At 36.2% G+C, this 26,061-nt stretch overlaps 1 protein-coding gene across 1 annotated transcript in view; it reads right to left on the bottom strand.

Moving 5' to 3' along the window:
• Nucleotides 1-26,061, bottom strand: part of LRP1B (LDL receptor related protein 1B) — a 1,442,028-nt gene that overhangs the window by 736,238 nt on the left and 679,729 nt on the right. Inside the window, exons 12-15 of the mRNA XM_060151186.1 lie at nucleotides 12,235-12,415; nucleotides 4,984-5,203; nucleotides 2,893-3,082; nucleotides 214-336 (exon numbers count right to left, since the gene is read on the bottom strand). Coding sequence (XP_060007169.1) covers nucleotides 214-336; nucleotides 2,893-3,082; nucleotides 4,984-5,203; nucleotides 12,235-12,415 — 714 coding nt within the window. The remainder of the gene's footprint in view (nucleotides 1-213; nucleotides 337-2,892; nucleotides 3,083-4,983; nucleotides 5,204-12,234; nucleotides 12,416-26,061) is intronic.

Here is a 26,061-nt window from a genome sequence, read left to right as displayed (position 1 = left end):
GACAGGATACTCAGCTAAACTTCATCATTATCATTATTCATCTGTGTATTAGATATTAATTCCATTGATTATTTATAGTCTAAAAAGAATTATACCTAAGTCATTACCTGAATTTCTCTTTTCAAGTTTGATTTTAATTCCTTTGGTTTCGTCTGCTTCTGTGCCTCAGAAAGACACCTATAAACAATGAGTGTAACATGAAAAGACACTTACATGTGCAAGTGGTCCCATTTTCATCTAAAAGTTGATTATCAGCACAAGCACATACTCGGCCTCCTGGAATGGCCAAGCACAATGTACTACAGCCTCCATTATTTACTCGGCACATGTTGTCACCTGCAAGAGGAGGGAAGAAAATATGTCAGAGAACTCTGATTGCATACAAGGTTAGCTGGTTCAGGCCCATGTTCTTTCCAGGAGATGTACATGGCGTAAAAATGTACACACACACACACACACACACACACACACACACACACACACGCCACCAATAATACCTATTTATTAATGTAATAAGGATTCCTGCTGAATCCTAAATGAGATTTAAAAATGTTTGAAAATATATGATGCATTTGGTAGATAAGAGGAATTTACAAGTTGGTTAGAAGAGATAGAGGTTTGTGTGCAGAGAGGTAACAGGAGAGAAAAGGACAAAGTGGACAGAATGGTGTCTGTCCAGGACAATTTCCTAGAATGGGCCCAGTGTATGCAAGTTTGAGCTCTTTAGAAAGTAGACCACCGGCACTTGGAATGTGCCTTTGGATCCGAAGTCAACAGAAAGCAAACACTGGGGAAACGGGTGGGATTTTCCTTCCTCTTCTGGAAGGAGTACATTGGCATGTGAGTGCATTGAGGAATACAAGGAATGCAGGCTATCTGTAAAGCCTGAAAAATGAGCATCCTTGCTGGTACCAGGAGAGTGTACAGTACACAAGGGTAACGTGTTGTCCCAGTGGACCTAAACAGCAGAGGCACTGATAAGGCACGCAGTTGCTATCAGTAAAGTAGGCCTGAGGGAAAATTCATAAAGGTGTTATTCATGAAAATATGTGAGACACTCCTGGACACTCAGATAAAACTGAGGCAAATTTTTCAAGAGGCTGGAGAATCTGTTTTATAAAGGTGTAGGTAAAAGTAAATAAAATTTAGGTAGTCACCATTTGGATGCCACTTATTCCTACAAGTTGGAAAGGCAAGGAAGAAAGTATATTTTCAGGTCCTGATTTTCAGAAGAAGAAAATGTCAGGACTTGTATCCAAGGGCAAGTCCATTTTACAGTAAGTCAAGGCATTTCTCATCCCATGTGTTGCATTTAATCAATGAACTCTTTAAAGCAACTAGAATTTTAAAGAACATGAAGACTGTGAAAATGTCCTGCAATTTGGCAGAGGGGAGTTCAGTGACGACATTCAAGATGAACAATTTTTAAAGAAAATGGAAACAGGAAATGTGACTGTATACTGATTAGTATAATGAAATCCAGAAAACTAGTGACCGTAAAATTAGAGGGAACAGCAGTCCTGCAAACAAGAGCCTGCAGCAGGTGAGGAGGGTTGTTGCTGTTCATAATGTTGTCTCCAGTTCATTGTAGAGAAACTACAATTGTGGTGGGGCAGCTGACGTGAACAGAAAATATTACCGTTTGATCTATCCAGGCAACTGCCTCTATTCTTCATTTCTTGTCCACAACTATAACTTATACCATCTCAAATAATTAATTTTTATTCTTTCTTTTTTTTTTGAGGTACGCAGGCCTCTCACTGTTGCGGCCTCTCCCGTTGCGGACCACAGGCTCCGGACGCGCAGGCTCAGGGGCCATGGCTCACGGGCCCAGCCGCTCCGCGGCATGTGGGATCTTCCCGGACCGGGGCACGAACCCATGTCCCCTGCATCGGCAGGCGGACTCTCAACCACTGTGCCACCAGGGAAGCCCAATTTTTATTCTTTTTGAAGACAATTTTATCTTTTATTAGCTATTGTTTATGTACTTCCATTATTTTATCAAATTGCATTTCTATCCCAGTGAGGCAATTTCAATACAGTAGAAAAAAGTGAAGCCCTTGAATAAGATAGTTTGCTTTACAAATCTCTGACTAAGCCAAAATATCTTCAAAAACACTCTTGTTGTTAGGTAACTTCCTACTGCCAACATACACACTGAAAAAATTTAATGTTCATTAAATTTTCACAAGGATATCCGTATTAAAAAGAGAAACAGTGACTATTTAGATTCATAACCAAAAATCTACCACATAATTTACTAAACTTTTTTTTTGTTTGTTACCTAAGTTCTGAGTCATGCTGTTTGTGGATGGCCTAATAAATATTAATAACTGATGTAGATAAAAAGATACAAGAATATTATCTGATTTTAATAAGATATGAATATCATGGTAGATTGTTTCACTTTTATAACATCTAAAATAATTAAACGTTCCTTAACTGTATATGAAATTAATCAGATAAATATACTAAGATACTTTAAAAAATACTATTTTCCTTGTATAATGTATTTTTTAACATTTTCCCATAATGTTCCTTCCACACTGAAAGTTTTTCCACTGCTCACAATACTGACTCTTTGAAAACACTGAGGATTTTTTACTTCAAATGACAGCCTTTTTCAGTGAAGATGACATGAAAAAGGAAGTATTTGGAGAAAACCTTGAACGTCACTTAAATAGAATTCCCAGAGTTACTCACTCAGGATATTTTGAACAATAAATAATAAATTTTTATGGTAACAAAGTCTAAGATTTGAGTGACTTTGGAGTGACTAGACACCTTTTATCAGAAAACTTCAGCAACACTGTCAAAATAAAGTCTTTATGCAACCTCTTGAAATATTATTATATGTGAAACTCAGAAGCAATTTTATCTGGTTTTTAATACCTTGTTGCTTTTGAGGATCATAAATCTGAAGTCCAAACAGGGGTGGTCTTTCACGCCTCAGTAATGTCACCTCATTCGTTATCAAATCTAGTTGAAAAATGGAACCATTCATATAATCAGTCCAGAACACATAATTCCCATGATGCGACAGTCCAAAAGGATGGTTCAACTCTTTCCCACTGTAAACAATCTGTAAAATATAAACACATTGTGAAAAATCAGACCTGACCTTTAGAAACATAACCAAATATTTAGAGAAGCTGATATTCAAATACGTAGAACAGATAATGATCTAACTAATAACTTACAGTTTCTTTCAGTGTATTTGAAAACTGGATTTCACAATGTGAGCATATTTTTTTGTTTTTAGGACATGTTATTTGGAGGAGACCATTTACATTTCATCCATTTCAGTTCTCTCATACATGGCATTATATATATGGTCAAGAAATGCAAACATTAAAATGACCTTGCCTGACACGCTTCCCTATCTCTTTTCTTTATGATATTCCGGTATCATATTCTGGCACAGAAACTGATCTGAGTAATTAGTGGCATTATGTATATTGCAGTATTGCTCATCCAACAGCCAAGGGATACAGCATGGTCTAACAACACTGGGAGTGGAAGAAATCCCTCTATTCAGTTGGATTAATGCAAATTGAAGAAATCTAGGCGATGAAGGGAGGAAGGTAAAATTTTAATTTTGAACATAGAAACATTTATTGGTGGTAAAAAGATATACAAGACTCCTGGCTAATTTTAATTCTGCTTGTCTTGATATATTCTTTACATTCCCGTGTATTTTGTGGTTGTTTAAACTACACAGTGGAGCAATCCTGTGATAAGTTCTGTTTTGCACGTAAGGCTGTAGAAGAGAATAGGAATCATACCCCATAATAATAATACTTTTTCGTTTTTCACAATTTATAAAATGATACTGTATACAATATGAAATAGCCTTTTGGACTCAGTTCATCTAATATGAGAGGATTGAGCAAGTTATCCAAATAATATAGGGTTAAAAACTGAAACTTTGCTCCTTTTATCTGAACTCTTCATACCAAGTTTTCATATGTTGAATAATTGAGACAGTTTATTATTTTTCTTTGCTCACTTCCATGTAAGCTAAAATATGCTGGCTAATAAAGTGCTATGTATATTGTGTACATATCAACATCTTCAAAGGGATCATAAATATTTTTAACACCTCTTAAGTATGTGGCATTAGGTTAAAAGTAAATCAATTTTATTTATTTTGGGAAAGACATTTAAAGTACTCTTAGAGTTAACCAATGATTGAAATGGTCTTAACTGATTAGTACATTATATTTCTCAAAGAGAATACTTAATAAATGGGCTTGGCCGATTGTGCAATCTTCCTTTCCAAAAAAAGAAGAAAGTGTATTGTCAAAGGAAACATTTCGGTAACTTCTAATATTCCATTTTTCTAAATATCATTTAACTAAACAGTCGAAGCCAGTTCATAATGTTATATGTGCTTAGGTGATTATAAGACAGAGTACAGAGGCGATATTTTGCCAACACAGTCAACTTCATCCTCGATCCCACTGAAGAACTGCAAAATCATCTTGCAACGATTCTACCAAAAGAGGCAAGAAGATGTTGATATTTATTCACACCCATAGGCTTGAAGTTCAACCCACTCTTGTGTTTTAGTTCCAATGTCATGAAGTTCTTTATTTGAATAACTGAATTCTAATTACTTTGTCATAATACATAGGTTACATTTCAGGTGCAAATACTGAAGATATTTGAACCGAGTTGGGGTGCTTGGTCCTAGCAAACATCAATAATGTAGAAAAACTGCATTTTCAAACAGCTCTGATATGCTGAGAGCTTCTCTGAAAAGTCCCACAAATGCTGGCATGCCACAGTGAGCTGGGCCTGGTCTCCCGGAGCCAAGTACCAGCTGCACTGCTTAATGCTCAGCCCCCTTCAGCCACCCCACAGAGACTACTGGCAGCCACCTCAGAGGGGTAAAAATAAACTTGAAAGTATTTTTAACACAACACAACAAGGCTCTGTGACAGAAGCCTGTGGGTTAAAACAGCAGCATTTGTCTTTTACCTTCCTGTGAGTTCCATTCAAAAACACTTTTTCAATATGATCATAATAGGCATCACACCAGTATAATGTGTGGGTGTTAAAGTCCAGAGTTAAGCCGTTTGGCCACAGCATCTTTGAAGTCACAAAAATCTGCCGACTGAAGCCATCCATCCAGGCCTTCTCAATCCTTCCCACGCTGTCATCTATTTCATCTTCCTCCCAGTCTGTCCAATACATCCAACTAAGACATTAAAAACAAGAGCGCACGCGTGTCATTTCAACCAGCCACCATATAGACAGACACTTCCTCAGATTTGGCGCCTCCATAAAATATAGTTACATTCTGATTTGTCCTCCTACCTAAATGCTGATCTGCCTGGAGGAGGCAGCTGCGAAGTACTCAGGGAAGGTGAGATTTGTTCAGGGGAGCCAATTAGACACATTTCAGAAAACGCACGACCACCACAATGGCACTAACTGGCCTCGTTTATTAATTAACCTAACAGCAAGTGCCAAATCCTGATTTTCTTTGGTGTTGGTACCAAAAGTTTGGGAAATGATTCTCGAGGCATGACTGACTATTTTTAAATGTCTGTTTGATAAAAAACATATAAACAATTATGTGTTTAAAAAGCAGATGAACTGGCATGAGAATGAGAGCAGAGTTAATGATCTACTCCAGACTTTATTTAATCTCATATGAGTTATTTATTTATTTTCTTAAAGGCAGGCAGTTGGATTTTCTCTGTTCTAAAGGGCACAGTCATACTGGGTTTGTTTGGCCAGGTCTAATTTGTCTTCCTGATGCAAATTATCTATGCTTTATTGCTGCTTATTATTACCCTAAAACCCGCAGAAGATGATTGAGCCGCACATAAGTTTAATAACAGTAGGTTGACTGACCTTGAGATTTTGAGCTTTAATTTCTGTCTCAAACAAAAGCATCTGCCTTTAAAAACAAATCTTTTGTGTAAGCTGTAACAGTGGAAGAAGGGGCCTTGAGCTAACGTTCCAACTGCCTCATGAATAAGGTTAAAACCCTCCACATGTGTTGTCTTAGGGTCATGTGAAAGTTCCTGAGTTACTAATTAAAGTGTAGGCTTTAATTCAGTCACCTCATATATGACTTTACAAAGCTTCAAAGTTTTCTAAGCTGCTAACCCTGGAAGTTCCCTTATTAGATCCTCTGCCTCCCATCTGCTATGGACCCTAAAGAATTTCTGAGGTAATTTGGGACAAATCTGTATCCATGACTAAAAATCCTACTGTGATCTGGGGCTTCCCTGGTGGCGCAGTGGTTGAGGGTCCACCTGCCGATGCAGCGGACACGGGTTCGTGCCCCGATCTGGGAGGATCCCACGTGCCATGGAGCGGCTAGGCAAGTGAGCCATGGCCGCTGAGCCTGAGCCTCCGGAGCCTGTGCTCCACAACGGGAGAGGCCACAGCAGTGGGAGGCCCGCGTACTGCAAAAAAAAAAAAAAAAAAAAAAAATCCTACTGGGATCTAAACAGGCAGATTTGGGACAGCTGAGGAGGTGACACACCAGCCATTCTTTCATGCCAATTAAGCTCTTTTTAAATTCTCTTAACAGTTTACAATTATGTTGATATGCCTTTTTAGACTTGAAGTATATTTAGATTGGTGAATTTTAATAAGTCCAAATACATTCTAATCCTAGAAATAAACATGGTACTATGCTTATCTTGTATCATGCCTGTTCTTCAAGTGGGTTTATTACTGGGACAAATTAAGAATAAACAGAAGATTCATTCCATTTGCTCTAAAACTGTGCTAGTTAGGCAAAACTACTTCAATTATATAAATCAGCTATGTAAAGAGAAATAACTTTTTCATCTCTCTTGATACCGTTTCTGAAATCTTAAATACAGTTAATCAATGCAGTTGTATTGCTGTTGCTAATTTATAACTTGTTAAATTGAAATTATCTTTCCCTCCAGCTTTTCCTCTTGATAATAGTAACACTTTTTTTCTGTGACTCTCTAACCCGAATCACACATATATGTCCATGCAAACACACACACACAGGAGATAATTCTGGATATTCTAAACATATTTTATATTGTGTTGTTATTTGAAGACAGAATTGTTTGTAATCCAATCCACTACCTGAGACTATTTTTAGTCAAACAAAATATAAGAAAAACAAATTTTAAATAAGTGATGCCAATCTGATGGAGACCAGATATGTGATCATCTACTCAGCTGATTAAAAGTTATCGATATATTGTGAAAGCCTTATAATTATTATCAAATGATGATTCATAAACATACAAAATAGGAAATGCAACCTATAAAATAAGCAGGAGAAAACATAAATATTTTTGTAGGTGGGACCTGGGGTATTCATCAAATAAAAATTAGGTTAAGCTGGTCTTCTACTATGACAAAAAAAATTGTACCTCTATTTTTTCAAGCCCTGTTCAAATACAATTTCTCAATGAAGTCAGCCCCTAGCTTTTCTGTCAAAATTAGCTCATTCTTTTGTTTCCTAGTGATAGTTGTTAGTTATTTTAGAGAATTTATTGTATTTATGCCATGTATTGAATTTGACGGTGTTGCATGTCTGATAATTCCAATTAAAAATTCAAATAATTAAGGGCAGGGAATATTTATCGTTCATATTTGTACTCTGTAGCACTAAGCTTGGCTTTGTTGATATTAATCATGCCCCCAAATTAAATTGTATTATCTGGTGGGTCAATCCCAGAAATTTTTAAATCCTTAAGATTTTCTGCCATGGAAGTGAAATAACTTTTAAAAAACTTGATTGAGTTGATGACATAATATCTAGCTGTTAACTAGAGAATGTGGTACTTTTAATTGAGAGAGGGATATAGAAAATCCTGTTTGGAGGGAAATATGCACTTAGCTTTGGACTCATCTTTTCTTGGAGATAATGTTTTGAGAAATCAGAACTGGAGCTGTAGGTTTCTAAGTTATTGATGTAAATTATGAGATTTGAAATGATTGCAAAGGAGGGAGTTCATCTGTAGCTATCACCTTGAGGAATAGTCCACCATAATTGATTCCTCCTCCAGGTTTACCCCCATTTCAACATTTTTTCTTTTTTCTTTTTTTTTTTTGCAGTACGCGGGCCTCTCACTGTTATGGCCTCTCCCGCTCGGAGCACAGGCTCCGGAGGCTCAGGCTCAGCGGCCATGGTTCACGGGCCCAACAGCTCCGCGGCATGTGGGATCTTCCCAGACCGGGGCACGAACCCGTGTCCCCTGCATCGGCAGGCGGACTCTCAACCACTGCGCCACCAGGGAAACCCCATTTCAACAATTTTTGAGGCCTGCCAATCCTATTCTTTCCTGTCTGTTGTCTCAGTTCCCACTTTTCTGTTGCTATAACAAATGCTACAGTCTGTCTTTCATCACTTTTCAAAGAGAACTCCCAACGGACTGTCTTTCATAGAGCTATCATATGGCTTTCACTTATCTTCCTAAATCATGAATTGAAAACTGTGATTTTTCTCCTCAAAACCTTCCAATTACTCTGATGTCAGCAAAATAAGTCAAAACTTTTACTTACAACGTTGAAGATTTCTATATATTTTTAGTTTCACCTCCTGCTATGTTCCTTAGAATGTCCCCTGCTCTAGCCTTAATGAACTCATCCCACCTCAAAACTGCCATTAGCTTCCTCGCCTCTAACAATTACTCATACTGTCCCTTCAGAGTACAGTGACTAACCTTATGACTGCACATCCCAATAGGGTCCCCTGGGACCCTATTCATTTGGAAATCTATCCATCGTCTGAAGTTCAATTCTGAATTAAAAACCTCAGTGAATTCCCAAAGAGCATGTATTTCATTCTATTTTATTTTATAGGTAAAGTGTGTGGTGTGTGTGTGTGTGTGTGTGTGTGTGTGTATGTGTGTGTGTGTGTGTGTGTGTGTACACCAAGCACACCAGATTATAAACTCCTTGAAGACAATCACTGTCTTACTGATTTCTATTGATCTATAGGTAGTCACTCAACAATATATTTTAATAAATAGATGAAAAATTATCCCTTTACTGATTTCTATAATTGGTTATGACGCTTTTGATAAAACCATACCTCTGAAGAGTACTTTTTGTTAATAGGCTATTATGGCAGAGAAAATCTGTGATGCTCTCCTGTGTACAGCTGCAAAAAGGTATTATGGTAGAAAAATGTAAATGAACCAGGTTTTTACAAAAATGTTTTGATTAAAGTTATATTATGCTATTTTAAATGGAGTTTTCCAAACTAAACTTTCTTCTTCACTTTTCAAAAACTTATATTAGCATCAAATGATTATTTGGACAATTAAATTCACATGGTTCCATTTCTACTTCTACTGTCTTCCAATCCATTCTCTACAGAATAGTAAGATTAGTTGTTGTTGTTTAATATAAATCTGACTATATCAATTCTCTATTTTACATTTACACTGAAGACAAAGTACATATCTCTCATGGTAGTGGGCAAGGCCCTGCTTTCCTTTCCAATTGCATCCTCAGTCACTTTCCCATTTGCCATCTATAATCCAGCCCGTCTTCATTTCAGTTCCTCTGACAGTAAAGCTTTTGCCCAACTTAAGATTTCAGTTGTTCCATTTTCTTTATCTGAACTCTTTTCCTCACTCTCCATGGCTGGTTCCTTCTTTACAATTAAGTCTCAGCTTAAATGATGCCCCCTTAAAGAGGCCTTTTAGCAAGCCTATTTAAATAGGTTTCTGTTAGTCGCCTTCACATCAACCTGTTTGTTTGACTCCATCACTTTGGTCTCTAGAAATTACATTCGTTGTTCATTTGGTACTTATTTATTGAGGCATCTGCCCATTCCCTACTTTTCAGATGACACAAGATGCTTCATGAGGGTAAAGGCTATGCCTGCTTTGTTAACCACTGTATATATAATCAGAGCTCTGGGCATTGTATATTGTTAGGGGAAAATATGTGTATATATACATATATACACATGTGTATATACGTATACCTACACACACATAGCCACATATATACATACACATGAGTTTTTTTTTTTCAGGTTGGTGCATAATAGCAGCATTCTATAATATTTAAAAATCTGTCTGATGGAAGAAGTAGAAGAGTCATTCTTTGCAACATCAGAAGCAAATATAGGATTAGTTGGGAGATACGTACTATAGGGATGCACTTACTGCCTTACTGAAAAGAAAAAATGTCATATCAATCAGATTTGTCTCCAGATACTTTGAACTATGTAGATACTATGGGTTTCAAATCTAAATTGGATGCCTGCCTCTTAGGGAAGTGTTGAAGTGGATTCCTGAATTTGAAGAGAGAGATGGGTCTAGTGGCCCCTAAATTTTCTTCCAAATCATCTAATTCTATGACCTGCACATTTATGTCAACTCCCCAAGCACCTCAAAGACCCTTTGATTCCATCGGAAAATATTTTCCTCTAACAGAATACTGAGAAGGAAGATGTTGCTTTAAGATATATTTGAAACATCTTGCTTCAAGGAGGTTTAGACAGCATGGAATAAATATTTTCTCTAAAAATTAAGATTGCCTTGGTTTAAAGGTCAAATAGATGACTTGGTTTAAAAGTCCAGGAATAAAATAGAAATTTAAAGAATCCACACATAAAATCACTAAAATTACTTTATAATTATGCCTTACAAAAAACATGCAATGAGTTCATCCACTGATTAGGTCAGCCTGGAAAGAAGCACCGATTGTATTTGGAGCTATTCTCAATACAAACAATTTCAGGAACTGCAATCTGGTGATCTCAGTTTATAAGGGAGTCATGTGCTTCTTATTCAATTAAGTTTTTTTTTTTTTTTTTTTTTTTTTTTTTTTTTTGCGGTACGCGGGCCTCTCACTGCCGTGGCCTCTCCCGTTGCGGAGCGCAGGCTCAGCGGCCATGGCTCACGGGCGCAGCTGCTCCGCAGCATGTGGGACCCTCCCGGACCGGGGCACGAACCTGCGTCCCCTGAATCGGCAAGCGGACTCTCAACCACTGCGCCACCAGGGAAGCCCAAAGTATTTTTTTTTTTTTTGTATGCAATAGTAAGGTATAAAAATATTAATTTTGTGGTGCCATTTTGAAATATAAGCCACGGAGGGGATAAAAACCACATACAACAACTGTACATGTAGAAAATGCAATCCACTCATTTAATTCTGAGATTCTATTAGGAATTTTCACATTTCTTTAATATTTCTATATGCACCTTGTTGCTTGTGTTCAGGTAATAGCTATGAATAAAAATCAAAGGAAAACATATTCTCAAAAATTGCACAAAATAATCCATCCTGAAACAAGTAACACGTACTATAAAATGATGTCACTATATGGAAACTATGGTTATGTCCAAAAATAGAGTTACCAACCTAGACTAATAAAAAGTAGTGGAGAGTGGCATGGACATATATACACTACCAAACATAAAATAGATAGCTAGTGCGAAGCAGCCGCATAGCACAGGGAGATCAGCTTGGTGCTTTGTGACCACCTAGAGGGGTGGGATAGGGAGGGTGGGAGGGAGGGAGACGCAAGAGGGAAGAGATATGGGGACATATGTATATGTATAACTGATTCACTTTGTTATAAAGCAGAAACTGACACACCCATTGTAAAGCAATTATACTCCAATAAAGATGTTAAAAAAAAAAAAGTAGTGGAGTATAGTGGCTCTGAGTAAAGTCTTGGAGGCAAGTTGCTCGGATTTAAATATCTATCCAGGCTCTTAATAATCAAATGGTCTTTTGCAGGTCCATTACAAATTTCTTCTTTGTAAAACAAGAATGAGAACAGCAACTAATTCAAAGTATTATTGTGCAGAATCACAACATAGATCATGGTAATCTATTTAACAAAATGCCTGGCCCACAGTAAATGTACAAAAAATGGAAACTTGCTATTTTTTGAATACTTTAAACTTCAATAGCCTTTAATTTAAAAAATTAAATTGATTGATTTGCTGGTTGAATTATTTATCTTGGTGTCAGGCTGTCTAAAATGGAGAATTATGGTGCTTGTCTGAATAAACCAAGTAAATATATTCTCTATACAAATAATCTGTTTATTTCAGTTCAATGTATCTTGACATGTTTTTTTAGCACATTCTCTAGGAGAGATAATCATTAAATGAGCAACTTTTCCCAGTGAGGCCATTCATGTGTCAATGCCCATGTGGATTTAAATAAAACTTACTAATACTAAATATGTAAAAACCAAATTTATCTAATATAATTTTCCTTATATAAAGGTGATCAAATATTGCATACCCATTAACAGGGTCCACCACAATCCCTCTGGGATGGGACATTTCTCCCTCTAAGAGAGTCTTCCGACTCTGAGAAGCCTTTTCCAGCCTAGCCACGTTAATGGTCTTCCTATGGCCATCATTTGTCCAGTAAAGGTTATTTCCAATCCAGTCCACAGCAATGCCCTCCACATTATCCAGATCTGCAAAAAGCAAAAACAAGAAAGAAAGAAATTTTTCATTAGTGTCCACTACTTACCTTCTACTTAATAAAAAGTATAATTTTAAAAGGAATACATTCTATCTATAAATTCTTTATAGTGTGATTTTTGCAAATATGATTCCATAGAATATTTTTCAATTTTGTTTTGAATGCCAGGCCCTCTCTTGAGATATTTTATTTGAAACAGTGATCTGCAGAAAAACAGGAAAATGTAAGTGATGAGAAAACGAAAGGGTAAAAGATAAGTTCTCAGAGTAAAAGTAGTCTCATAGATTGTTCAAAAGAAAAATCAAATAACATGATCCAGTAATACGTTCAGAAAGTAAGCATGTTCAAACATGTAATATGTAATCTGAATAACCAAAATAATATGAAGGCCCTTTTGCCAAGAGTTGAACAGGTCCAGCAGAAGCACACCTTTGAAAGCCCAGGCTAGGCTTTTATCATGGAACTGCATGAACAGTGAATCTCAAAGAAACACTAAAATATTTCTGTATATTCTAGACTTACTTTACAAAGGATGCTATTACAGTTTCCTCTAAGATACAGGCAGTTATAATTCAAATATATAATCATATGAGCTCCCCTAATTCAACTCTTTACAGAAGGGGAAACTCTAACACTTAAGAATGAAGGCTTATAGTTTATTACCACATAAGCAGTGGTAGAATAGGGATAAAATCCAAGTCAGAGGATCCCCAATGTAGAGATCTTTATAACTGCACTGTTCCTATGGTGAGTCTTTTCCTCACTTTTTGCCATCCGGTAAACCATCCTCCATACTGTACACAACATCCTAAATGTAATTCTACCCCTCTATTGCACGAGAAATTACTGTGAACTTCTCTTCTTTCAAAACCAGGATAGCCTTTGTCTCTTTTCCTCCTGGGTGTGAGGTAGAGAACTGGCACTTACTGGACACAACAACAGAGACAGAGATGAGCATTCACACACTACTGGGAAATCTACATGACATCTTCCCTCATACGCAGATGTCATAAACATTGACTATTATCATTTTCTTCAATCATGGCCCTCTGGCCTTAGAAAAAATAAAATTTTCTTTTGTGACCCTTTCTGTTAATCAGCATGTGCCCTAACTCAGGATGACTAATATAGTGTGTGATTTGATCTAACTGAAAATCTGATTATAGTGAATCAGATATGTTCTCAATTTCACTAAGCTATCTGCTTCATTACCAACCAGTATGAGTAATTTTCACAGGTTAATTGTGCCTATGCTTAGAAAAAAGTTTCATTTTTGTCTTTGCTTTATTGACACTTAATTTTACTGAGCACTTTCCTGCCCTGGCATAATGGAAAAAGAGTAGCTATTTACTCTTTTCTATTTATCATAGTCTGTGGCTGGTTTTTGTCTTGTTGTCGGTTTTCGAAAGTTATATTACATCTGAAATCTAACCCAGCATGGAAACTTTCTTCCTCAATAACCTTCTCATTTCTAAAACATTCCCTTTTCACATCTGACTTAATACTTTTTTCTTTTTCATATGAAGAAGTTGTAGTATTATTTGATTGAAATTTTTTTTCTGACACTTGGGTAAGTAACTCAGTCACTCTGATCCTTAATTTCTCCATTTAAAAAGTGATGAAAGGGGCTTCCCTGGTGGCGCAGTGGTTGAGAGTCCACCTGCTGATGCAGGGGACACGGGTTCGTGCCCCGGTCCGGGAAGATCCCACATGCCGCGGAGCAGCTAGGCCCGTGAGCCATGGCCGCTGAGCCTGCGCGTCCGGAGCCTGTGCTCCACGATGGGAGAGGCCACAACAGTGAGAGGCCCGCGTACCGCAAAAAAAAAAAAAAAAAAAAAAGATAAAAAGGGATGACAATAATAGCAGCAATAATACACTGTATTATATAATAATAATACACTGACAATAATACACTGTAGGATAAGTAAACAAGAGGTAAATTAGCTACTGCATGTAAAATACTTAGCATACTGCCTGTAATATTGTAAATTCTCAACATGTTAGTTTTTATAAATTCATCAGGATTAAAAATAATATATATACATACATACATATATAAATCCTGGCTCTTTTGATAGGAATAGACCTTACATTTTTCTCTTTTAAAGGAATTTTTCATTAATATTTCCTTACATTTTAACTGGTGGCCAAAGTTAATTAGAAATACGATATGCAGAGTCAGTTGTGAATAAATAGAGTGGGATGGAATGGAATTCTAAAAAGCAGAACTTGGGAGGATCCTGTCTCTAATTGGTTCATTTGTTTTGTCTTTGAAAAATGAAATGTTTGAATAGCATGAAGTAGTGATTAGGATCACAAGTTCTAGAACCACACTTCCTAGGCTCTGTAACCCTGAGCGAGTTACACGTGATCTTTAAGATTGATGTAATGATGCTGTTTAACTCATAGGATTGTTTTGAGGATTAAATGAATATATAAAACTCTTAAAAATAATGTTTGGCACATAATAAATACTACATAAATGTTGCTATGAATATTATTACTAATAGTATCATTATTATTATAATTTTCTCTTTAGCCAACTATTGAGACAGCAATGAATCAATGAGCCTAGAATGTTTTTTAATATTATTTTTGTGTGTGTGTGTGTGTGTGTGTGTGTGTGTGTGTGTGTGTGTGTGTGCGTGCGTGCGCTTTGTTTTGTTTTTCTGTTCTGGAAAGGATGTGGATGAATGAAAATTAAAAAGAAAACAAAAACAAAAACTCAAAAATGAGTCTTATGTGCAACTTGGGAATTTTTTTAGGCTATCTTTAACCAGACATGGAGAAACTTCCTCTTTTATACTTGTAGGACAAAGCCTGAAGAATCAATGAATCCCTTTCTCAACACATATACATTGGTAAGGAAAATACTCTGGCTCTGTATCATTTGACATCTTCCTTTAACTTATGACTTAGATGAAACACTAAGACCTATAGAGCATTGGTTTACGTACACTTAATTTTTCACTCAACAGGGTTTGGATGGGGCCTCCCTGAGATTGACTATTAGGATCTCTATGACCAAAACCCTTCAACTAGGAAATCAATAACATATGAAGGTTTATGGCACTGAACTTCCAAACAAACATAGGTAACTACAGAGATAGTAATCACTAGCTCAAGGAAACACATGACTGATCAAATGCAAGAAAGTTGTTTGTTAAAGTAGATTGCTTTGATACCTTTGGGTAGAGTTGAAGTATTCTACATTCTAAAATCAATATTCATTACATCATCATCATTATTTTTACATAATGAAAGCAAAGAGTATGATTTTTTTTTTTAATCTGGTAAAAATCTCCCTTACATTTCACTAAATACCCATTTTCATTAATCGAGAGGCAAGAACTCAACATGCTTGTACTTTTCAAAAAAAAAAGGAGAAAAATTCCAGTAAATAATGGTTTCCTATAATCTTTTTAGATTAAGATTATGTCTATATGTTCTTTTTTAAGTGAAAAAATGAGACATTTATCCATATAATTCAGATTAAAAACAGACTTTTTCATTTATTCTGTGAATACTTAAGGTTAACATATTATTTTGACTCAATTAAAATTTCCATTACTTTTTCTTTGTAAACATTGTTCTAGTACATCAAGAATAACTTTTATAAATGGACAGAATATATAAATAGTGCTCTAGAAAAACATCTCATCAAAGCTAGATTTTTTAACTGAAGTGAAAAATTCTTGATGGTAGCATTGTTATTTCCTACAAGTGATACGTACCATTAATGAAATGTGGATGAATAAGAGATAATAAAATGTATGTAAATTAAAAAGAATAATCATGTGGATTTAAAATAAATAAAACAGAAAGCTATTTAAAGTAATTTAATATCTAGGATTAGATAAAACAAGCATTTGAAACAGGTTGGAAAACATATTTCTAAAATGAAAACATCATTACAGATCTGATTTTTAGATATTATACATTTGTGAAACAGAAGAGGATTAAAGTTTTTATATTTAAAATAAGACCTTCAACTTTTAAAAATGGGTCCAAGATTAAAAAAAAAAAATAGTTAAATGGCCAAGGATGTGAGCAGTGGCCTTAGTTTCCTTAAGGTGCATAAACCAGATCTCCAGATTAATGCATGTCTTGATGCTTTACAACAGAATTTGATTAACATCATAAGGAATTAACTGGAAATTACACCCCATAATTGCCATTATAAAAACACAGTGCCTCTATTTTTCCAATGTATCCAAGGACTTCTATCCAATTTCTTCTATCCTTAGCACGAACATTATTTTTCTGAGTCGGAATGAAGTATTCCAAAAGTGTTTGCATGAGTTCAGAGTATGACCACATGCCTTAAATAACTGGGAGTGCCCTATGCATGTAGATATGTTCAGGGCCAGGGATGCCTTACCTTGCCTCAGAGTCAGTGCTTGGACAACTCTCCTGCCTCATACTCCTACAGTTCAAGTAATTCAAATTCTCTTTGTGCATTTCAATAAGGCCTGAGGCGATGTATCTGACATGTGTGATTGAAGTTCTTTTAATTAACAGTGTGGCAGTAAAGTTGCCTGCTGAATTTTCTATCTCATAAGGTTACAGGAGTACTTGGCCAGACTAAGGTTTTCTACATCATCTATCCCCAATGGCTAGCTGAGGCTGATGGTCATCCTCATTTTCATTCCAAGTCCTTCCTCAGTTCATTTATTAGGTCGGAGAGGGTGAATACACAAGTTACTCTCAATGAGAACAAAATACTTTGCTGTTTTCGTCAAAGAGATATGTAAAGTGCATATAAGGGTCTTGTTTTTCAGATGAACAGAATATATTAAAATATAGTGGTTTCCTTCTATTATCAAAAGCGTGTTTTCTGTTTCACTTTGGGGAGAGGGTGCTACTGGTGGTCTCTCTAGGACATTCGGATATGTCATCTCTGATGCAGTGATGAACATATGTAAGAAAAGAGAGAGTGCCATAGTATGCGTCATAGTTACCAATACAGTAATCTAAAGTGATGAGTAAAATGAAACATTTCAAGAACTGTTAAGAACTGAGATTTTACCCTACTTTCAAGCTAAGAAGTTAGCCTGGTACTGCTTCATGGATGACGGCGGATGACACAAAACTTGTAGGACAGATAGAGAAGTCTTTATTACTTATGGCGCAGCAAGCAGCATGGCCATCAGCAGATTGGTATCCCTTTAGTCCAAAGTCCCCTGGGGACAGCTGGGATGGGCCCATATGGATGCCTTCGCACACAGTTGATTGCATTGCAGGAAAAGAATTCCAAATTTAGAAAACCCAAATATTTTCTAATGGGCAATAAGCAGGCCTGCTTATCTGCACCTGATGATAGTCCACCTCTTCTTCCAAGTCTCTTTTCTATGCAAGCATCCTTGTTAGGATACCTCAGAACAAAAGGCAAATAATGCCTCACTCTAAGACATGCAGAAATGTGAGGGATCCATGGAGAAAAAAAATCCTAAAAAGTCATAATTCATGTCCTTAATAATACAGATAGAGTAAGAAGTATATGAATATGACCATAAATAAAAAACATTTCTGGGTTCCAGGCTATTGCCCTTATGGGAATTCTCTGTTTACACTATCACATCTTAAAGCATATTGTTCAGCTAGCCATGTGTGATGAACTAATTTTATGAGTCAATTTAGCTAGGCTGTGGTACACAGACATTCAGTTAAACATCAGTTCAGATATTGCTGTGAAGGTATTACTAGATGATACTAACATTTAAATCAGTACAACTGGAGTAGAGCAGATTACTCTCCATAATGTGGGTTGATCTCATCCAATGAGTTGAAAGCTTTACGAGAAAGTAGACTGAGATCCCCTAAGGAAGAGGGAATTTGGCTTCTACACTGTCTTTGGATTCGAGCTGCAATATCATCAACTTTTCCCTGGGTCTACAGCCTGTCACTCTACCCCATAGATTTTGGACTTGCTATTCTCCACAATCATGTGAGGTAATTATTTAAATATATAGCTCTGTTTCTCTTTCTTTATGTACACATCCTATTGGTTCTGCTTCTCCAGAGAACCCTGACTAATACACCACTGCCATGCCTGCAGTCCAGAAATGATTCTGCTGAATGCTCTGGGCAGAAGGGCACTCTTCACATTCATTGTTTCCAGATGAAACACTGCAACATATATACCATGCAAGCCAGAGTAGCTTCCAATTTATGAAAGTCCCCACAGTTATGGAATGAGTACATAGCTCATTTTACAATATTCCACAACAAATTTCTAGATAATATCCCAGTTGTATTGTAAATATTTTTAATGTTTTTATTTTCTGCATATTATGATGTTTTGAAATCTTTAAAAAGCCTTTCTAGCTGGGGGGAGACTACCTCTCCTGGAGATAGCCAATTACTAAAGACAGCAAAGGGCACAGCCAAGAACTTGCCTTTGAGATGCAACCTAACCACTCCAGAGCCATACCTCCTCTACCTGGTCTCTGCAGGAGGCAATATTCTTCTGCCTAATCATCCCAGGGCCAGGTACCACACCAACAGTGACCAGATTTATTGTTTAAATCCCAATGGAATTATTCAAACTAGACAATCCTAAATTGCTTATCTTTCCCTGCCACAGAAATTGGCACAGAAACTCCAGTAAAGCCTGTGGCCTACTGGTTTCCCTTCCTTTCTGTCTTTTGCCCTGTGACCACCCTGGTGTGTCTCCTGTGTGGTCCTCTGTGGTGTGCTGTGCCTTCTGTTTCTGGGACCTGTAAATATAACAAACTTGGTTCTTCTGAACCCTCTCCACTGTCTCATGTTGTGGCCATACCTGACTAACCATCTCATAAAGAATGCAAAATATGAGTCTTCATTGTGAACAGGGAGAGAGAAAGGAATTTCCGTTCATGCCCTTTTACCACCCAATTCGGCCTACTTAGTGAGAGAACAGAGCAAAAATCACTTCAGCTTCTGAACGCAAAGTATCACAGATATTCTTGAACATTCCTTTCAGTCCTATGAAGTAGGTTATAATTTATAAAAATAAAATACTTTGAAAGTGGACTTCCCTGGTGGCACAGTGGTTAAGAATCCACCTGCCAATGCAGGGGACACGGGTTTGAGCCCTGGTCCGGGAAGATCCCACATGCCGCGGAGCAACTAAGCCGGTGCGCCACAACTACTGAGCCTGCGCTCTAGAGCCCATGAGCCACAACTACTGAGCCCACGAGCCACAACTACTGAACCCCACGTGCCTAGAGCCCATGCTCTGCAACAAGAGAAGCCATCACAATGAGAAGCCCGCGCACCGCAACGAAGAGTAGCCCCACGCTCGCTGCAACTAGAGAAAGCCCGCACACAGCAACAAAGACCCAACGCAGCCAAAAATAAATAAATTTATAACAAAAAAAGAATACTTTGAAACTTATTGCACTAATACTAAATTACTCCATCTCTTTCACATTAGATGAAAAGGCAACTCTATTAGAAGTCACTTGAACAATTTAATTTCATAAAAATGACTTTTGTTAGCTATATTTTCTAATATGTTTCATATTTTTGCACTTGTCATTTAAACATTCAAATAGGTGTATCACTTCAATTGATAATTTTTACTGAAATTTGGAAAGAAAACAAGGTAGCACATGCTTTGCTTAGGCATCACGTTTAGTGAAAGATAGTGATAATTAAATTTCAAGTTGAATTTAAAAGTCAGAGGCTATACATCTTCAGTACATTTATAATTACCATGACAAAGAACAAATGTGTCAACTCATCTGACCATCCTCCTGGAGCTTAGCTTAACATACTAAATTATCAAAAGTATACTTGTTTCAGACCCTCATTAGTACCCAGAGGGAAAATGATAGGCAAATTTCATGTGTGGATAATAGGTAAATGTGATAAAGGAAGTCAAGTCCTTAATAGTAATTTATCTCACAAAAACTTCATATAAGTATCTAAGAAAATGCGTACAGTCACACCCTTCTTTGGTCCACAGGTAGTTTTGCAAAACTGAAGCAGCAAATCAGAGGAAAATGTAATAATAAAACTAAGCAGGGATCCAGTTCTAAAGTCAGTATTTTAGAGGTAAAAGGAAGCTAAAGGATCATAAATTCCGTCTAGATTCTACAAATCATGAAAAAAGCCCTGGAAAGTAAAGTGATTCACAAGGACCCATTTTTAGTGAGTAGTCAATACACTAAGTCTGGAAATATGACTCATGTTCCAGTGTGCCTATCTACTTTAAAGTTTGATCTCTAGCATTGTACAAAGAAAAACTATAAACAGAAGCAAAAGTCAAAGAAAGTTCACATAAGCGATGATTTATTAGAAGGAAAAAGTAGGATGTAAAGAGGGGGAGTGGAGATGAACAAGATTACTGAAGTGAAGGACGTTTTAACAACCTTCCAATCAAAATTATTATTCTCAATAAACTGTAGCTTTAATTTCTTACCAAAATATATTAGATGGCTGACAATGTAGAGATTCAACAAACGTGTATATGAGGGAAGTTAAATATTAAAGTAAAATATAAGGAAAAACTGAGATGCTGTTACAGAATACATGAGACTGAGAAAATATAACTACTAAATTCATGATGGAAAAACCGGTGAAATTTGATTAAGGTCTTTAGTGGTAACTATATCAACATTAATTTTCTGGTTTTGATAATTGTGGTATTGTTCTGTAAGATGTTACTATTAGGAAAAACTGTGGGATATATTTGAGGGATATCAAAACCTCTCTGTACTATTTTGCAATTTTTCCACCAAACTAAATAAAAGTAGTTCAAAATTAAATTTTAAAAATATAATCAAATAAATGATGACTGGTTTTAGAAATGCATTATTTGCAATATAAAGAAGATGTCAAAGGTTAACTGTAGCATAATCTGTAGGAAAAAGGGAGATAGTTAAAATAGTGATATTAATACTATATTTTCTAACAATTTTGAGGGAGTATGCTAAATGAATCCTTGCAATTCCACAGCAAATTCATAAAGAAAATTAGTGCAGAATAATTTATCTAAATAAGTATATAGTATAAAATCATTCAAGGTAGGTATGCAACTGTGCAAGAAAAACATGGTATGAAGCTGTGCACGAAAATGAGATGTTAACTCAGAAAGCCTGGCAAAGTTTAAGACAGGGATATTTTGCATGTATTAACTAAAAATCACATTTTTTAAATTAAAAATGTTACGTAAGTTCAAATGAATTATGGGAATATGTAAAATTTTTTAAGATTCCTGAAAAGTCATCAGGGAAGCTCATTATCAGAACAATTTCAATAAATACTTAAGATAATCAAAAAATAATAATAATGATTGAACTTATTGCTCCTTATTTTAGAATAAAAAAGAATCAACCTTCATCATTTTTGGTTTTGTTTAATCAGTTTAATTACTATTTTTAAAGTAATGACAGCCAAATTAAAGGCCCCATTCATCCATTCAATGAATATTCATTCATTGCATAGCTACTATATGCCAGGCACTGTTCTAATAAGGCTCTATCAATGAACAAACAAACAAAAACCTCTGACACCTTGAAGCTTACATTCTTGTAGCAAGACAATAAACAAACAAAATATACAAAATATATAGGATAAGTACAAAGGAGAAAAAGTAACCAGCTAACGGCAGTAAGGATTTGGGTGGGAAATTTGCATAGATGCACAATTTTAGATGAGGTGACCAGCAAGGTCTAGGGAGGTGGCCTGTAAGCAAAGTCCTCTAAGAGGTAAAGGAGAGAGGCAAGGGGACAGCTGATGGAAGAGTGTTCCAGACACAAGGAGCATCACATGCAAATGCCTGGAGGTGGAGCCACACCCAGAGCGTTCAGGGGATGACAAATATCAGAAAAGGAATAACAAGGATATTATGGGTTACATAGAAGAAAAACAACTTAAAAGAACCATATTTTCCCCTGTGAATTTAAAATACTTATATGGAACATTTTTGAGGTGATTATACATAAAATCTTCATGTACAATAGAGATAAGTGAGCCTTTATTATGACGTGTGCTTATTTGCAGGGTCTTATTTGTGGGTATTGGGAGAGGCAGTCCCCAGTGGACCTGAAGTCTCCCTGAACTTCACCGATGAGGGTACCAAACTGTAAGGGCTTGTCTGTCTTCTGGTACTGAATAATTTCTATAGCTGGTCTCACAGGCAACTAAATCAAGGTGACCACAGGGTGACTACTGCGTAACTGTTCGCTCTACAAGATAGGGGGACTTGAAAACTTTCTATTTGTGATACTGTTGGCTGTTTGCTCAAAAGGTGCTGATGCCCACGCCGTGGGTTCCTCATCTGTGGCACAACTCACTCCGTGCTTAGCGTTTATACGGACCCATGACATCGGCCTGTGAGACTTGGGGGCAGGGAACCAGAGCAACTATGCTGATGCTAATGCTGTTTGCTGTGCTGTGAGTAATAAATAATCTTAAGTCTCATTTTCTACTTTCGGCACCTATGCAGTGGTGGCAGGCTTCCTCCCTGCCATCCTCGATAACAAGGTTGCTCAACACTGGCACTACTGACATTTGGGACTTGATAATTCTTTGTTGTGGGAAACTGTCCTGCACATGGCACTGTTTAGCAGCACCAGTCTCTACAGTAAATGCCAGGACCACCTCCTTCCCCAGTTGTGACAATCAAAAATGATTCCAGATGTTACCAAATACCCTATGGAAAACAAAATTACCCCTGCTCTATGAAGTTGGAGTTTTATCTTGTAAGTGAACGAAGTGATATTTCTCAAACGTTTTTTAGTCCATTTTGATTTCTCTAAATATGAATTTTCTTGCCATCAAATGAAAAGTTCTTTGCAACATTATTTTCTGGCAAAATTACCAAAAAATATTAAATTAGGTATCTGTAGCTAGTAGAGCAGCAATACAAACTACTCTTAAAAAATATGCAGTCTCAGAGTGGACCAAATTTCATTGTAATTCCATATATAAAAAATACTTTAAAAGGATAAATGGTAAACATTTCATGGTTAAACATTGTGACAAATATCTTAGAAATATTTGTCTCACAATGATATGTTTCTTGTATATCCCTAGATATATTTTTTTAACATCAAAAAAGGATACTTTTTGATTTTTACCTGAAGTGATAGTGAGCTAAATTTTACTATTTGCAATTTCTCTGTTTGAGACAAGTTACAAATACCCTAACAGCTAAAATATCAAGGTATTCCGACTCAAAATGTGCACATACACCTTTGATATACAATAAAAGTGTATAAAAACGCGTTTTAGTAGCAGAGGTAAAAGTGCTAATTTTGGAGCCGGGAAAGCACTGCTATCCTGTGGAGGCAGATGTGTACTAACCAAAGAAGAAAACAGCTGTGTATTAAAATATTTCATACAGTTATCAGACCACTACCACCCATGAAATATACTAGTATCATTACAATGTATTCATTCAAGTCGTCTAAACATTTCATATTACACTGGATGATAGTTAACTTGTTGTTTTATGTCTGAAAAACTCAGAGCCAAAATGTATATTTTGATGAGAACTTTGATTCTTTCCAGTTGCATAGGAATAGTGAGTAGAGAATACAGAGAAAAGAGAGTTGATGTACTTCATTTAAGGAAGGTCTGAGTGGTCATCATTTCTTTTACTTTTTCTTTTTGGGGGAGGGTGATGCAAAAGGTATGAGGACACATAATACAGTTTCCTAGCATAGGTGTGAGTCTAGAATAAGCCTGGTCTGGGATACAGAGATACCATATGCTAGTTTGCTACAGTAAATCTGGGAAGTAAATGTGACTTCTGTTAACAACATATTTTGAAGAATTTAGGGTTATTATTTTCCCTCTTTTAGTCATCTATGAAACCTGTGCTTTCAGGATATTTTCCAATGTACTTTTATAAGATATTATCTGTTTTGTTCACTGGTATATCTCCAGGGCTTAGAACATTGCCTATATATAACATGATCTCAATAAATATTAGTTGCTTGAATGAGTATATAAGCGAATGACTCAACATCACCTCATCAATAATTCCAGCTTTCCTCCGAATGACATACAAGGCCTTCTGAAATTATTTTCCACTAACCTATTTTATAAGCCCTATGATCCAAGCACCTGCAGTGGATGATACTACTTTTAGCAAACTGATGTGCTGTTCTGGAGAAAACATGGACTTTTGTGTCAGAGAGAAATTGGCATCTTCACTCTCCTGCAGCCTTTCATTTTGATCTTTCTAAGAATTTTTATAAGACTTCCCCTTATTTGGTCATTGTGAAGGTAAAGTGAAATAATATATAAGGTATTATTAAAAAAAATCAAAATTTAATATATGTTAGCAATGCTAGCTCATTTCCCTACTCCCATATGCATATTTCACTTTCCCATCTCTGTGCTAGTTTTACCTCCTATTCCCTCTCTTTTCTGGCATTTTCCCATTTTCTAAATCCTTCACCTTTTTTAATGCCAAAAGAATTTTCTATCTGATACACAAATCTTCTCTTATTATCCCTGTGAAATTCATCTATCCTTTAAATTCCCATAGTAGTATATCTGAGTGCCATTCCGGACACCACCTACTGCCTTGTTAAGCTTCCTGTTAAGTGTGGACAGGCCAACTTTTCCATTTGTCTCTGTGGAACAGGAGGGCAGGATAAAAGTATAATTCATGCTTGAAACCCCTAGCAGAGATCAGTAGTAAAGGCTTGGTAAATATTTGTAAAATTTTTAAAAATGAATGAATGAATGTAAGCACTGTAAATGCGGGGGAAGGAAAAAATAACAGGGAATTGACAATGTGTGGTTAGCTTATTCACTCCAGAATACTAGTGAAGAATACTCCCTTATTGTTTCAATATGATCATCATTCCCATATTTTCATAGAGTGGCAAATATCTAGAAGAAAAATTAAATCCTCAGTTTAACTACTAGACCCTTAAAATATTCAAATATTTGGAACTATAGAAAACATTTTGTTTTTTATAGATACCACCTACAAAGAATTGAATCAGAGAGAGAAATCACACATATGAACATACACAGATTTTCACATGGAGACATATCACTTAATCAGGCTAAAGATGTACCATACCCCACTGTTTGACGTATGCCACCACTATTCTCAGGAGCATCAAAAGCAAAATTTGGAGTTATTTTTTAAATAAATACCCTGGATGATAAAAAATATTACTACTCAAAAAGTGCTATGTAATGGAAAAGGCAATAAGAAATAGTTTTTTTTTTTTCTTGTTATCCTAAAGTTGAATGTGCTAGGGAATTTGGAATGTCAGTAATGCAAGGATTGGTAAATTATATTCAATAAAGAGTAATTCACATTCTGCTACTACAGGGCAGCACCTCTTAATTCAAAGAATAAGGGGGAAGAAAATCTCTGAGATGGGATAGATAGAAAATTCAGTATCATTGTCATAGCAAATTATGTAATATTCCAAGAACAGTCTCAAGAGCTGTTTAATAAGAAATAGATTCATCTTTCTATAATTAAGGTACTTATAGTTTGGAACTAGGTATTTGATAAATACATCTTTCTAGATCATAGATTATTTTTTCTAAAGTTCATGCAGCATTTTAATAGTCATATTCTATCTCACCTGGATTATAGTCACCAGGATTCCTGGCAGAAAGATGAAATACCTCCTAGGAAAACTGCTGCTTCTCCATATATTTAAACACTCA

Source organism: Lagenorhynchus albirostris, chromosome 6, assembly GCF_949774975.1.
Source record: "Lagenorhynchus albirostris chromosome 6, mLagAlb1.1, whole genome shotgun sequence".
NCBI classification, from domain to species: domain Eukaryota; kingdom Metazoa; phylum Chordata; class Mammalia; order Artiodactyla; family Delphinidae; genus Lagenorhynchus; species Lagenorhynchus albirostris.
Note: the sequence above shows the minus strand (reverse complement) of the source record. Positions and strands in the feature narration are given on the sequence as shown.